General features: G+C 38.7%; 1 protein-coding gene across 1 annotated transcript in view; it reads left to right on the top strand.

Annotated features, from left to right (window-relative positions):
- dkk2 (dickkopf WNT signaling pathway inhibitor 2) overlaps positions 1 to 15531 on the top strand; it is a 35238-nt gene extending 19707 nt beyond the window's left edge. Inside the window, exons 4-6 of the mRNA XM_059965384.1 lie at positions 1636 to 1789; positions 7388 to 7537; positions 10406 to 15531. Coding sequence (XP_059821367.1) covers positions 1636 to 1789; positions 7388 to 7537; positions 10406 to 10644 — 543 coding nt within the window. The 3' untranslated portion in view covers positions 10645 to 15531. The remainder of the gene's footprint in view (positions 1 to 1635; positions 1790 to 7387; positions 7538 to 10405) is intronic.
- The last annotated feature ends 1630 nt before the right edge of the window (positions 15532 to 17161 follow it).

The raw sequence follows: 17161 nt of genomic DNA on the forward strand, positions 1-17161 counted from the left end.
TTAAATCAGATTGTAATATTGTAGTCATTACTCACATTTTATACTGTATGCTAGCTGAACGCTGATGTCATTGCTTTGGGGCAGCCTGGAATTCGGAACATGGCAACTAAAACAGAAGAATATTTCATCTGGCTTCCCTTTAAAATTGTCCTTTTAAAAGAGACTGCAGATGTTGGAATCAAGAGCAAAAAGCAAACTGCCAAAGGAACACAGTGTGTCAGTCAGAATTTGTGGAGGCAGTGGATGCATTCCTGACGCAGGGTGCCAACACGAAATGTCAAACAGCTCTTTGCCTCTACAGATGCTGCTTGACCTTTTGCGGCATTACAGCTAAAATTAAAAGTATATTTGTCAGATTTCTTCAAAAAATTAAATATATATACTGTAGTATTTTAAAAACTGCAGAATGAAAGATGAATTTATTATATAACGTCTAGCTTAATGATGTATGCAAATTATTGTTTGTTATTTAGATATTAAATTCAGGGGGATAATTGGACCAGAACAGGTGTGATTTATGGATCTGTTCTGAAATTATACCTCTGTCTTTATTTTATACATTTTATAAATATGTATTCTTGCATTTATTATGAAATTTACCAATGTCAAAATGCACACTGACAGATGATCTGGTATTAGTTCAGTTTGAGGGACCTTACTGTTCACTAAATGGCTACATTCAGACAGAGATAACAACTCCAAAATATTTCTTTACTTCATCGGTTACAAAGTGCTCTGGAGTGTGATCCTGAGGCCATGGAAGGACTTATCTCAATACACTCAATAAAAATGTCAATACAATACAATACAAAATGCACAAATGATGCATTTCACTGTATGTTTCAATATGCACGTAATAAATATATTTCAATCTTGAAACCCTTCCTTTTATAAATTTGTAAATTGTAATTACACCCTCCCAGCAGTGATGGCACTGTAGAGCAATCACTAACAGGTAAGATTACAGCATGCTGACATAAGAAATTCTCCTATAAAAGTTGATTGGGAAAACATTGAGTTAGTAACATTTTTATTTATTGTAATGGCTAGATTTATGAATCTAATTATATATTCATTGTAAAAAGACATTTAAGATTTTCCAACTCAGCATGCAGAAATGTCACTGTAGTTTACATAATTACATCGTTACCTTGGGAGTTTTACACCAGTCTGCTATGACTCTTCCAATTACAATGCTGTTGTGTTAATTATACTCCTGTTCTCTGCACCATTTCATACCCAACAGCAAATAGAGAAGCAAAATCTGTGATGGTTACTGTGGAGCAAGGGGACATTGTACAAGGGGACATGACATTGTGAATGAGATAAGAAGAGGATATCTGTGTGAAAATGATTTCAGACAAAGCTATCTTTCACAAGCGTTCAATAACGCAAGGGATTTTACTGAGTGCAGCCACTCTTTTTCAACCAACAGTGCATCAAAACCTGATACTCTCCCCTTCAGGGCAAGGTGCTGAGTGGATTTTCAACAACCTTTGGTCCCACCCACCATCACCATGCTCTCATCTTCCCCACCCTCTCTACAGAACCATCTGCAGCATTAGCTTCACTTACTGTTACTATTGTTAATCAAATCTTAATAGTATACTTTGTGATTTTTTTTCTATCCTTCAGAAACAAGCATGCAGCAGCGATAAGGAATGTGTGCCGAGTGGTTACTGTCACCACTCACACCACCAAGGCTACCCGACCTGCCTCTCCTGCAGACGAAGGAAGAAGCGATGCCACAGAGACTCCATGTGTTGCCCTGGGAATTACTGCAGTAATGGTGTGTGCACTTTGAATTCACTGCCTTATGAGTCATCGTACAGTAAGCCCCCAGGTTACAACAGGGTTCCTTTACTGAGAACTGCTCCCAAACTGAACCATTCGTATATCGGAAACAAATAGAATGAAGTGTGACAGGAGAGTCGGCAGATGTTAGAAGAGCAGCCACCAGCCGGTTCTGAAGGCTCGATGACTGCTTGGCTCCAAACCCTGCTGGTTTGTTGCAACACTGTGATGGGTGGGGAGAGAAGGCGCATGGTCCTGCCCCACCCTGGCAGAAGGTGCCCGCAGCCCCAGTGCAGCTGACACTGGTTTCCCAGATGCTTGTTTGCATGTACGGGGCGCCCATAAGTCAGGCATTTATAATTTCAGGAGCATCTGTATTAGGTAAATAATGACGCAGAGAGGGGCCACTAACTGGTCAAAGGCATGGAGCAGGGACACAGAAGACTGACCCTTCAGTGCTGCATTGCTGGATGTCCTGCACTGAAGGAGTGCTGCATTGCTGCAGGTGCAGCACTGTTATAGCTGCTGTACTGAGGCAACCCTGCACTAATGGAGGTGCTGTACTCAGAGAGTACTGCATTGGTGCAGGTTCTGAACAGAGGTAGTGCTGTAGTTTGGAGCTGCTGTAGATCCAACCAGTTGAACTTGAAAGCTTGCATAGAACAGTTTGGCTGGCTAACAATTGTCTACAAACCATTATCACTGTAGCAGAATTCCTGTTTATTATCTTGTTGCCTGAATAGGTGGGAGATACAGATGTGCGGGGCAGAAACCCCTTGAGATCTTGCTGAAGTTTTTAAAGCTGGCCTGGATGAAGTATAGAAATCTGGGATGTCTGTTAATGAGACTGTCCTAAGGATCTGTAAAATCCTTTGTTTAACCTCCGGTTACACCTGGTAACCTGATCGTCTTGCTGCATTCAGGGCAACACAGTTCCAGGCTGGGTCACCCTCAGGCCCCACTCAGTTGGTTGTTTTATGTAGTCACAGAGATGTCCTCGCAGAATCTGAATGAATATGGTATCAGAACGTTTCCCTGTGCTGTCCATAAATAGCAGGTTAACCCTTTGGTTCGGGCCTTATTGTGTGATTTGCCAGCTCAAGCAAATTAGGCTAGAATCTGCTGGCAGCTACCAGCATATGATCTGATTACATGTTATTGTCCAGAGATATTAACCTGTCAATAATTAAAATCCAGGTCCAAAATAAAAGAGTTTGGGTGATGCCATGCTTTTAGATGGGTGAGATGAAATAACATTGATATACAAAACATTCAAAAACATTATCAAACACTTCAAAAGCAACTAAACAAAAAATAAAAATTAAATCATTAAATTATTAGTAAAAATATAAATTCCTAAACAAAAATTAAAATTATTGAAAAAAACAAAACATTTAGAATTTTCTTTATCATTTAAAATATATTTGTAAAGAGTTAGGCCATAAAAGCAAACCAATAGATGTGAATTTCTTTGGAGTTATTGTTTTCCCTTGACAGATCCACTCCATTCAGACTTCAGGTAGGTTAAAAAGAACAAGACCTATCTGCTGGAGAGCTGCAGAAGGTTAGTGCACAGCTTTAGACCCCACTAAAGAAGCTAACGGCAGACACTGCTGTGAAATCGCTCACAGAGCTTGCCCAGTGAGTTTGGGAACTCCATCCTTGAGATAATGTCCCAGAATTTCAGGCACATAACTGTGGGGTTTGGGAAATAAGTGTCGATGTAGATGTACCGGCATCTTTCAACAAGTTCCAGCCTGTCCGTTCTGTAGCACTGGATGTGAAACAGACGAAGAATGCGATGTAACCTTAAATATTCTGTGGCTATGGTGTGGGAATTCACTGTAACACTGAATGCCAATAAATCGGATCTGTGGCGAGCCCCCTGATGCTAGAAGCAGAACATGATGAGCAGCTGCCATTCTACTGGATGTTTAATATAACAGCCCAATGTTTCAGGATTTGTTCTGAAAAGAATTGGTCATGAGGAAGAGAAACAGAAAATCAGACAGTTTAAGTAATTTCCACCCATTTTCATTTCCAAAAACCAAATGGTGTATTTACCAAAGTTTCCTTTGCTGGGTTATTCTCAGCTGGGATACATTGACGGCAGTGCTGCGCATACGCCAGTGTGCGTCAAGCTCAAGGGGAAGTACATTCAGTGATGTGTGTCCAGTGATGGTAACCTGCATCGTTCGCTTCCTGAAACAATCAGGGGAAATTGCTACAAACAAGCACGAATATTTAAGCCAATGTGAGCCCAAAATTCTGAATCCGGCTGTGCAAACTTCCACAAGACTGTGCGGAAGAAATTCCCTGGCTTGAGAAGCGGCAATTGACATCACCAAGCAGGTTCCTTATTCTATTTTCTCCGGTGTTTCCGTCTGGCACACCGTCAGAGTGCCTTGCTGGACTGGGCTTGCCCTGTTTGTGGCTGTCCTCCAGTGCTAGGGTTTGCATTGTACTGCTGACTCCAACTACGGCAAAACACAAACTGGATCCATGATGCCAGCTGGGTGACATGAAGCAAGATCTATATACGTTGTCTAACAGTTCAAAAGCAATTAAACAAAAATAAAAATTAAATCATTAAATTGTTAGTAAAAATATAAATTCTCAAATAAAAATTAAAATTATTGAATGTTTGCTAAGCTCTGTGCTGAATCATAAGGACTGCAAATGATGACCGAGGATGGTCTGGCTGAGAGATTGTACACGTGATGGATGGTGCATGTAGCTTTCCAGTGAACAGACTTATCACTTTGTTCCAGTTCTCTGCTGCAGGTTCCAGGATGCTCTGTCTCTAGCAATGACACAGTCCACTGGAGGAGGGCAAAACAGTTACCCTACATAAATGAGTAAAAACTGCATTTGCTATAGAAATACTATAGCAGTATCAGCAACTGACCACATTGTAGTTCTCAGAATAAAATTGCAGGAACGATCTTTTCACATCTGTGCCTCTTGGCGCTCTTTTATAGTCCCATTGGAAATCGCATCCCCAAAAAAAAGCAATGAAGTTGTGTTGAAGTGTTGAGTTTGGAAGAAATCTCACACTCTTGCACTTCCTGACTTCCTACAGTTACCACAAGCATCAGCTTATAATAAATGATATTTAACTTGCACAGCATGTTTAAGCTGGAGATCACTTGGGGAATGTTGGTTGAACCAATTTCCTTCCCTTAAAAGTCTGCTGAATTTTATCCAGATTGATGATTTGTTGCAGTTGAAGCCAATACCCTTCAGCAAGTGGTTACTGCTCCAACTGCAAGACTCACAGTGACCACAACACCGGAGGTGGATGTAGAAGGATGAACTAAGTGGTCTTTAGGTCCAGCAGACAACCCTGATCAAGGTGTTTGTAAGGGAACCCACACTGTTTTGTCAGACTCCTGCCTTCATCCCTTATCCTTCAGAAGAAGATAATCTCATCAAGAATCACTTAACACAAACTCTAATATGACATTCACTCCAAGAGCCAGGTAGTATCTCTATCAAGACCGATGTACCATGATGTACCATGCATGGACATTTCCATTCTACAGTAGCAGACTTATCAATACAACTATCCATCATATTAGCCCCTGAATAATAAACCAATCCATGAAAGCAAGAAGTCAGAAAAGAGCTGATCCTGATGAAGACTGAACAGTTTTTGTCATCATCTTTGACTTCAGTCTCCACTCCTCAGTTGCTGGTGGAATGGTGTGGTATAATGGTATATGATGAACACAGAGAGGAATAAAAAAGTGATATCTGTAGTTTAAAGACCACTACAACTTAGGAATGGGCTTTGGCTCCAATATAAAGGACTCTCAACATAGTGCATAGTAAATAGTCTTCTTCTCTGGCCTATATTTATATGATCTATAAAGGCTAGCATGGTTGGGCAATCTGCTAAGACTAATAACTGGTACATGTATTTCCTTCAAGAGCATAGGGAGATCTGAGCCATCATTCAGCAGAGAAGAGGGCTGAACTGTGACAACTGAAGACATCTGAGAATAATATGAAACTAATAACAGAACATGCCATTCAGCCCCTCAAGTCTATTCAATCTCTTGAAGGGCCTTGGCCTGAAACTGTGTCCCATCTATAGACACTGCCTGAACTGCTGAATTCCTCCAGCATTTTGTGTGTTTCTTTGGATTTCCGGCATCTGTAGAATCTCTTGTGTTTATTCCATCACTTCATAGCTCAGCTCTTACTTATGTGTTTGACGTGCCTTTTCCACCTTTGCCTCATGAAAATCTGCCACCTTCAGTTCTAACAATTCACTTTGTGCAGAATCCACAAGTTATAGAGAGAGAATTCCAGATTTTAATCACCATTTTCCAATTGTCTTTAGATTTCATTCCTGGAAAGCCTGATTCTAATTCTAATATTAGCCCTGTTCTTAATTAACTCAACAAAGGAATGGATTCTTTTTGTGATTGTCTAATTAAATCATCCAGTCACTTTGAAGCTACTAGCAAGAAAACTATCTCCTACCCAGCACACCTGTTAAACATATATGTGCAATTCCAAGAGCCATTTCTTCATAATTTAACCCTTTACAACAGTGACATTTTCTATTTCGGATCTCTACTCTTTTGAACCCAGTCAGGGTTCTGGAACCCAGGATCGGGGTGTTAGCGTTCTTTGGTTATCCTTCCAGTGCATTAAGAGGATTTTCAGTGTTTGTGGTATCTATCTTGCAGTAACACAGCCTTTGTTAATTGAGGAAAAGTGCACTTGAAGATGAAGATCTTGAACCTCGAGCATGGTCTGTGAGCAGCAATGATCTCTGCACTACACTCCTGTATGCTTCTGATACCTGGGCTACCACAGCAGGCAACTTAAATCACTATAAAGATAGCAAGGTGGCTGAAAGGATAAATGAATAACAAATGGATGGAGCGATTCATTTGGCACAAGAGTATTTTGTGAGCCAGAAAAGAAGCAAGGAAATTACTAGACTCATTAAGAAGCTAAATTAGGCACTGAGTTGCTAAATAACTGCATTCACATGAGCAGAAAATAATAGCCATTAATATAATAGTAATGCAAGGAGATATGACTGAATGTAAGAGAATTTTATGATGCCCAAAGAAATAGTAAATTAATGTTGAGAAGTAGGATTCCAGGTACTGGAAAGTTGCCCAGCAAGGTAACGAATGGATTGATCTTGAAATGTCAGTGGGTAACAAATCAGGCACAAGTATTCATCTCTGGAATTATTTGTGCTTTTATAAGCACAAACATACATGTATGTATATATATACACACACACACACACATTTCTGCCTGGCTCTATGTTTGCACAAGTACGTTTCTCTATATGACTTCTCTTAGGATGAGGTAAAGTTCTTCCATTCCGGCAGTTCCAAGCTGGTAATGAGGGCTATATGTAGACAGCACCTGCTGCAGGAGGAGTTCAGTGGTGCAAGCTGTTGAACAGTTTCTGAAATGGTGAGCTCACTCAACGTTTCACTGCGCCACTCACACAGAACTCCCTATGTGCTCCCATGCCTCGTGATTTTGCCACTGGATTAACGGTGACTAGCTTTTGGCTGTGTGATAATCTTGTTGCCGTTGTTGTTCTTTCTCTCAGGGATCTGTGTTGCACTTCTTGATGGCACTCAGCACAGGACCTCCACTGGGGATGTACAAGAGCACTCGAAAAAGGTCACACACCGTGGATCCAAGGGCACATACTGGCAGATTGTGGGCAACACCCAGGCTAAACCATCACGTGAGAAAGGTAAGTGCCATCATTATTATTATCAAATTCTTTATCAGCTTCAAATTTTAACAGGAACGTGAGGCCAAGTGTCACATCTGACCTTACTGAGGTGTGTTAACCATGCTACCAAGGGAAATTTTAGTATTTTGTATATGGGGAATCAAACCCACTACTATATCATTTTGGGAGATACAGTACCTCTATAGGCAGTGCATGTATTGTGAATGCACCATGAAGTTAGCAGCATGTTCCATCCCAGGAATATACTGCTCATGAAGTCTTTGTAGCTTACCATCATAACCAGCGGGAGACTGGAAAGATACTTAAAGTTGATTTAAAGCAATGGCTACTTGTGGGTTTTATAATGTTTTGCAGTGAATTAGATCACTTAATAATAAACCCCACAACTTATATTTGGGTGTCTGCTCCATATAACACTGGAATAAGTGCTTACTCACCATTATTTGATAAACTTTTACAGTCACATATAGGGCCATACCAGGCTGTTGGGAATAACTTGTATACTTGAAGCAAGAGAATTAATAATTTTACTGTGTTGGCTAAAGCTCTAGTGGAACTGTAAAATAATGCATTAGTTATTTCCATTCCAGACCAGTCTAGTTATAATTAGAACTCAGATGGGGAATTCCTCTTCCACAGGGAGAAGGGTGCAAATTAGAAATATACTTTGATTTCTGGTCACAAGGCTTATCACATTCACTACCAATGAAATCCAGCAAATAAAGAGTTTTTCAGCCTATGAATTATGTTTTAGCATTTGATGTGTTGACAGAAGAGCAGACTAGCAAAATTATGGAGCGAAGGCAGATCATTTTTATCATATTTCAGAGGGTGATTTTGCAAAGGTTCACTAGAGGGAGTTTAAGAAGGTTACTCCAGGAAATATCCCAATCTGATGTTACCCCTGTAAATAAGATGATACATATTTCTAAGTTCATTGTTTCACTGGGTGGGTTTTTACATGCTTCACATATACTTGTCTCTGGGACAAAGTTCCTTGTTCCACTTGTCCACTGCACTGTGCTTTCAGGCAAGTACTAATTCACACACAAAATATTTAGAGCCTCCTAACAGGCCTCGGGTTGTCTTCACCACAGCCTTTATCTCTTGCCCTTTTTAAAAGTTATTCATTTCATTAAATATACTCAAGAAGGAGATGGATGTATTTATTAATGCTAAAGGGATCAGGGGATATGGGAGAAAGCAGCAACATGGCACTGAAATGAATGATCGGCCATAATTGTGTTAAATGGTGAAGCAGACCTGTACATTCCTATTTTCCTGTTTTACCATCCTCTGGTCATGTATCCTAAACTGGATCTTGGATTCAATTAAAATGTGGATAAATTCTACTCATAATAACTTTTAAAGGATACAAAGTCTTCAAATAGTGGTTCTTTTTCTAACAGTGAGGAAATCTTTACATGTTGTACTTACATTATCTAACCATGTTTACATAAGTATATACAAATACACCACACATCCAGTGAATGTGACCATGTTCCATTATTCCTCTTCGTCTTCTCTCTAGTCCTTGACACAGTCAGTTGGAGTAAGGTTCATCCCAGACCTTTTTGCCATTGATAGATGATAGCCCGTGTCCTCCAGTAATAATTGAAATAAAAGAGGCTCTCAGCAACATAATGTTTTATCTAAAATCTTTAGGGATCCATCCTTGATCCGATCATGTTCTCCAGCTACATCCCCCACTTTAGTTGCAGGGTCTTCTGGGCATCCAGTTCGACAAAAGTTTTCACCTCATCTTTGGCCTAATTTCTGTACGTCCATTACTTCCCTGAGATTATTTCTGGCATCTTTGGATCATAGCAATTTAGTAGCTGAAAGAAATCACATAGGGACGTGGAAGGAAACTGCTATTCTTCACTATTGTTGGTGATTTTAGTCAACTGGTTATTAGTGGAATGAATAGTGGAATGGAATAAGCTCTTGGACTAACAACCACTGGAGGTTATATAATGACATTTCCAGGAATACTTTGCAGCATAATTGCTAACTCTGCTTCTCATAGTGAACACATAAATTATAATCATTTAGGATATAGATGTGAGAGATAAGCTCAATTTGATGAACATCAGGGTAATCTAGGTTGCTTTGTTGTACTTTAGCATCTGTTAGAACACTCTCTTTGCCCCAGTTAATTAGAAATATGAATTCAAATTCTTCACATCACTTCCATAATCATAAATTTGGATTGTTTCTGAAGGACCCGTTCACTTTTACAGGATTTTTTTTGCATATAACAATCAGCAGATAGTTCTCAATGCCAGTAGAAGGATTTGTGTTTTAAAACGGGATTACATTTTCACCAACTACAATTTGTCAACTAGTTTTTTCAATATGGGACTCAATAGACCTCATACAAAAAATTATTGAGGGCACGCCTGCTCTTTCATGTGGCTGTTCATAAAATGACATCTGCAGATGTTGCTTCTTGATGTTTTGAGGCAATAACTAGCAAAGATTTAGGCCTCTAAGTAAAAAGGTATTGACTTACAACTCTTTACAGTCAAGAATTATTTCATTATCTATAGAATTATACAAAGAGTACAATTAGTTTGCCCCCACCTTCCCTTTGGTCAGGTACAAGCAATTCTTCAAATCTGCTCTCTAAAGTTCCTAAATCTCAATATTGGTATCCTTCAGCTTCTGAGACCCCAAGCTTTGGAATTCACTCCAAAAAACTCTCCAACTCTCTCTGCTTCACCAAAACTCCACCTCCCCATAGCGTCTTCATCAGTTCAGTATACGTCATTGTCTGAATATGTAACCACCATGGACCTTGGTGGCACACTTTTTTCCAATGCTCAGAGAAATATGTAAATTCAAGTCCTTTTATTTGCATAGGTCATGAAGGAGACTCTTGTTTACGTTCTTCTGATTGTGCGGAAGGATTCTGTTGCGCCCGCCACTTTTGGACCAAGATTTGCAAGCCTGTTCTTCGTCAGGGAGAAGTATGTACAAAGCAGAAGAGGAAAGGTTCACATGGCTTAGAGCTTTTCCAGCGCTGTGACTGTGCTAAAGGACTTTCCTGCAAAATTTGGAAAGAAGCCAAATCGAGGCTCCACATCTGCCAGAAAATCTGAATGCATTGGGATTGTGCGACATCCCCGAGACTGTGTGAAACAAGGTGCTTTATAGGACCATATCATGTAAATAATGCAGGATTTGTTAAAGCAGCTTTTCTTTAACAAGAATCCTTTCTCGCTTAATGCAAAAGCGCAAAGAAGACAGGTCCAAGAGTCACAGCATTTTCACTTCAGCTAATCCATGACAGGTTACCATTTTCAAATAAATTAAAAGCCTTACAGCAGGCAGCATTGGCCTGCAGTCTTTATTTTCCATTACAATTTGTAATTTTCAGTGTGTGGGTATCACTAACAGGTCTGGTATTTATTTCTCATCCCAGTGCCCCCCCCCCCCCACAAAGTTGATGATAGGTCTACATTTGAGCTCCCACTGTTGGAAATGACCCACAATGATATTGGTTGGATTATGTGAACTACACATATAACCTTTCTGCACAAGTGGAAGCCATTTGATCCATAGGGCCTGTCCCAGCACTTTAAAACATATTGACATGCATGCAAGCCTGCATTTATTGACTTGCAGTGTTGCCTCTGGGAGAGCAGGAGCAGTCACCATCTTTCATCATTTCTCCAGTGGGCTGCCAAAGAACAGTCATTAGTCATGTCTTTTCCCACATAAAACCTATTGGTTTCATCTGCAGAGATGCCATTCGCCAGAGTCGCACAAAGTTACACACTTCAAACATTTCACTAGTAGCTTTGTATCAAGAAACTTCAGTGAGATAAACAATATTACAGACAAGTCCCACAGCCCCTCAAATCTGCTCCTCCATTCAACTCCACCATGGAGAATATCTCTCCAGTTCATCTATCCACCACTTTCATGCAGACTCCAAGTCCCTTTTATCTCTTGTTACATTAGAGACAAAGCCACTAACCTAATTCAAATAGTTAAGACCACATTTATCATTGAGAAAACTAAGACCAAACATTTATATCTCAAGAAAAGGTGAAAAGTCAAAAGGCCGTTTTCAATTAATCACCGAATAAGCTTTAGGAAGTTTGTTGAATAGCTTATCTAAAACAATCTAAGCTTGTGTATCAGATTCCTTTCTTCAAAGTGTTATGTGATTCATGATATTTAAAAATCTGTTTCAAAACACGTAAGTTAAAAGATGCATTGCATGAAGTTAAAGTGAGGGCTACTCACTACTGGTCCAATCAACCTGTTGCTAATTTGTGTATTTTTATGAAAAATAAACAACAGGAGAATATTACACAGTAGACGCTAGAAGAATGCAGAGCACCTGGAGAAGTGGCTTGACGGGAGGGGAAATTCTACATAATGCCTGAAGCTATGAAGTGATGAATTTGGTAAAGAAAATTGGGAAATAAGTAATGTAAATGCTGATCTTCTTGTCCTTGATCTTTTACACTGTTCTAATGCAACTAAACATAAGCTTGAAGGGCAATGTCTCATATTCAGGACTCATTGAATATTCAGTGATTTCAGATAATTAATAATTATATTCTGGCACTTTTCATTTCCAAAGTTAAATTTATTTTTATTTTCTCAATTTCTCCCATTCCTCCAAACTATTTTTAGTTATATCATAATTAATCTCTTTAGCACCCTCTTTCATCTTTTACTTTCACCATATTTGTCATTTATCTTCCACTCTTTTCCCCACCTTGTCTTGTGTTCACATCAAAGCTCTTCCAGTTTTGTTCAGACACCATCAAGTGAAATGTTCGTTCTGTTTCTATCTTTATATGTAGCACCTGATTACAGTATCTGTTTACTTTCAGACTTTATTTCAGCTTTCCACAACTGCAGTATTTTACAAGTAGTCTTGCTTAGAAGGGGATGCAGAAACACAAAGTATTGTGTGTTCTTTGGTGCCATATGTAGATTGATAGAAAATATATAGGACCCTTAATTTTACTAAAGCAAGAAACATTTGCCAGATTTTTACTGGTTAGGTCTGAGCTAGAGTACCATATCCAATGTAAGCACCATCAAAATGGCAAAGCCTGAGGTTGGGTGCAGAAGCAACTTAATGAAACTTCAGTAAAGTTATTTAATGAGATCAGAGAAAATGTGTTTGGAGAAGAGACAGTAACGACAAGATTTAAAAGAAGTGTTCAGGCTAATAAAAAGATTTTGATATTGGAAATGGGGAAATACTTTAAACTGACAGGAAACTCTATTACCACAGCTTTAAGGTTATTAGTAACAGAACCAAACTGATGTGGAAACTTTGATTTACAGCAGGTTGTGATCTGGAATGCACTAACTGATGGGTCAGTGAAGCAGACTAAAGCTCAATAGTGAATAGCTTAATAGTGAATCAGATACACATGTAAGGATAGAGCTACAGGGAGATGCAAGGTTGTATCACTCCAGTGCTGAAGGCATAATTGTTGATCATGTCTTTGATTCTATGGAGACATCATAATTGGTGGCACCAGTCAATCATTGTTGCAATACATCCAACTAGCACTAAGGCTAGTTTAACATCTGGAAATTTAGTAGTTGGGTAATATCAGTTCACCTTTGATCATGTGTTTGTTGTTGACTTTAAAACAAAATTTCAGCAAAAGCCCTTGTATCGTACGCTGGCAAAAGAAAGGGTGTAAGGAGATGTGGCAGGGGGAATAAGTGAAGTTGATCTATCAAGAGGAGATAAAGCTGATAGTTTTTGTCACCATCAATTCTTAATCAATCCATGAAACTGAACTGTGGTTACAATATTAGATCATGCTGTTCTTAGCACAGTCCAATATATTTAATTTTACAAGTTGATTCAGTCAGTAAAAAATGGAAACCATAAGTGACAACAATTGGATGAGGCAGGAACTAGTGAATTAGGAGCCTTTTATTCAGTAAGGTTGTAATACTCCAAATTTTCTTCCCGATAATTGAGTTGCAGAATGAAAACAGACTGCCATTTTGCTGAAGCTCATGCTGGCAAAGGCCAAGTTCTCACCCCTATTAACTTTAGTGAAACTTTCCAGTTAAGCACTCCCTGGACTTTGAAAGTACCTTTCAGGAAAATGTGCATCCTCGATTTTTGCCCAATGAGCAGAAAACCAGGGAACTAAAATACAGACTGTCAAAATGAGCTGTGAACTGTATTTTTACCCAACTGGCAGTAAGGTGAGATCAAATATTTCGTTGGCAGCACATATTTGCACATGTTTACACTTAACAGAGCTTCATCGCTTCAGATCAAAGTGCACTGGGTGGAACACTTGCACACATTAGTGAGCCAAATTGTCATAATACTTACATATATTGACGAAAGGATCAGAAATCAGGTTGAGAAAAGAGAGATTGTGACATAGACCATGCCATATATTAACAGAATTTTCCTCAGTATCAATAACAAAGGAGAAAAGTATCTTATAATGTCACAAACATGTTGGTGATTGCTAAGTGTAAACATGTACAGGATTTTATGTGTGAGATTTCTTTTGAAGAGAAAATTCAAGCCAGTTCTTGTCTCTACTTGTGGGGTGCTGAGTCTAATTTTCTGGTTGTGCTAACACGTGTAGCAATTTTTTGTTCTTTTAAGAGTTTGCTACAAATATCAAGATGTATTTTTAATATTCTGACACCTCAAGGTTTTAAAGCCCACGTAAAGCATAATGAAGTACGTACTATTAGTGAATAATGCTTAGAACAACAGATGTAACATAGATAAAGTTATGTTAATCCCTCTTCTTAAACTGCACATTATAGTGACTGTGGAAAAAGAAAATGGTGAGGTAATTTTGGAGAGAATTATACAGGGAACTATGGATAGCAGTGAGAGTTTGCCAGAAAATTATCTTTTTAAAGGAGTCCAGATGATGAATTGCTTGAAATTTGCTGTTGAAGTTTATCTTGATCTGTATCCAGTGAATGGGATTATTTTTATCCCAGTCATTCTGCTAGTTATTTCCTGTAATAGTGCTGTTGACGATGCAATGTTAAGATGCAAGATGCAAAATGTCAGTCTATATAAAGGTTACTGGGAGATTGTAGTTGCATTATAAGGGATATTGTGTGTGTTATGTTGTGCCGGAGTCTGTGCATGGCTTAAATTGGTTTGGAATATCTATGGTTATAAGAGGCACAAGCAAGATCCATGCACATAAGGGAATTTTGAATCAACTGGGCATCAATCCATTACCACTCAATATTCAGAATAACTAAGTAACTGCTGGCCACTTCCAAATTTAAAAAAATGACAATTGGAAGAGATGAAGAGATGAACACAGCCACAAGGGATTCTGCTAATGCTGGAAAAGAAGAGAGATGCAGAAGACATGAAAAGTTGTTTGAGATCACAGATGACACAAATACCAATCATATAAAGTCACGTATTAAATAAGTTATTATACTTATTGTTTGCAGCGGATTTTCTCAGAAAGCAGGATCTGGGGAATGAGACACCGCAATATACTATACACATCATTCAGTTTGCTTTGTGGATATAATTACTGCTGGTATGCTAAGTAAGTCAAATGGAAGTTATCATCTCTTGACTTTCCCATCCCCTCTATTGTCTCTACATCCCTCATCCTACCACCCATCATCACCATAAATATTAAAGACACCATTGTAATTATTAAAGGAATATATGTATTGAATTTCAGACTTATTTTTAAAGCAGGTATCACAGATTTCAAAATACTGAGAGAATTTCTAATTATTTTACATCTACCAATATTCTGTTTTCACATCAATGTTATTAAAATAGCAAGATTATTTAATCTAAGATTAAATCTACCATTTTGCTGTGGAATTCTTACAGGTGTTTCAGTGTTGCTTTTCAGAGCTGTTAATATCATTCAACTAGAACCAATTATATTTAGTTTAAAATCCCATGTTGCAAGGGGAAATAAAGTTTTCTTTTGTATAGTATTTTACATGTATTCAAAAGAATTTATTTTACATATGACTATCAATAATTTTTTTAAAATAAAGCAAATTGCAATTATTCATTAATTACTCTGTTTGATTGTAACTTTTGTGTTGTGTGCTTTTTTAACTTCCATGTTGTTCAGCTGCTGGACTTGAATTCATACGGTAGAAATTGAAAGCACAGTCTAAACATAATTGCAAATGATGGTCAGCAGCAAGTTCCTTTGGAGTCCTGGGCACAAGCATAACAAATCACAACTCAATTATGTGCGAGAGGTGTGAATTTAGCAGCGGGATCTCTCATATTGACAGGGAACTGATTATCCTCACTAACTCTACCTTAAACTGGTGGATTACTCAACGCTGGTGTTAGGTCAAACATTAGAATGAATACCTTTTTGGTTCTATGACAGTATTGTTTAAAATGGGAGGGCATAACTATCCCTGAAATATAAAGCCATCGCAACAAGCAAGATGCTGGAATAACTCAGAAGCTCAGGCAGCATCTATGGAAGGAAATGGACAATTGATATTTTCATCTGGACTGGAATCCAGATTCCAGCATCTGCTATCTCTTCTGTCTCCAAACATTAAGTCTTATTTTGGGGCCATCTGGTCTTTTGATGAAGATTACATGGTATGTTTCTGTGGTGAACACCACAGTAGAAACTCAGGATGGGATGACCCTTTTCAATGATGGACTGATCTTGTCTCGGTGCTGATTCAGCACTGAAAAGGCAGAGCTACTGTGCCATTGAACCTCCAGGTCCCATTGTGAGAAGATGGAACCAAACAGGCAAAAAGATCTCTCACTTAAAATTATTCTTCATGTACAAGTGTCAGATTCCCATATTGCCCCACAAGAAATTAATAGTGAGGGGGTACCTTCTTGATCAGCTACAGCCAATGTGGGGTAATGTTTCTCTCATGGATTCAGAAAACATTGGGATACCTGGTGATACTATTCACCAGTTCATGAAGCTGAGGAATTCCTATTCCACTTAAAAAGAAGTCTTTCATGGGTTGTGGGATGTTTAAGGACGGGAATGGAGAAATTGTATTTGAAGGACTGGGCCTGTTTAGAAGAATGGAAGTTGATAACATCAAAACAGACAAAACTCTTGACAAAGTAGACACAGACATTATGTTTCCCCTGAGCAGCATGATTAAAGTCAAGGGTCAGAGACTCAAAATACAGGTCCTGTCAGTCCAGACTGAAATGAGAAAAATCTTTGGGAGGTTGTAAAGCTTCAATCATCGAGCATATTCCAAAAAAAATAGAATTTAGGATGTAAAATAAGTCAAGAGACCTGGATTGTTGTAAGAAAGTGACACTGGAGATGTGTGCTGAAGCATAATTAGAAAGCTGGAAAACTACCTGCAACCACCTTACACCATCCATTGCCTCTGTATCAAGAATTCAAAGAACTTAAGAAACAGGAGCGTGAGAATGACAACATGATGGCAGAGGACCAGGAACAGAGCAGCCATGACACTCATTAGATCAGTGCTGCTCCATTCTTACCCCTAACACTTCTTTCCTGCTTTCTTCATACCCCTTGACTTCCTTGCATTGTAAATGTCCTTAAGTTTTCACCTTAAATATGTTCAGTGGTGTAGCCTGCACAGATGTCTCAGATACAGAATTCCAAAGGATGTAAA

The sequence above is a fragment of the Hypanus sabinus genome, chromosome 3 (genome assembly GCF_030144855.1).
Source record: "Hypanus sabinus isolate sHypSab1 chromosome 3, sHypSab1.hap1, whole genome shotgun sequence".
Lineage (NCBI taxonomy): Eukaryota > Metazoa > Chordata > Chondrichthyes > Myliobatiformes > Dasyatidae > Hypanus > Hypanus sabinus.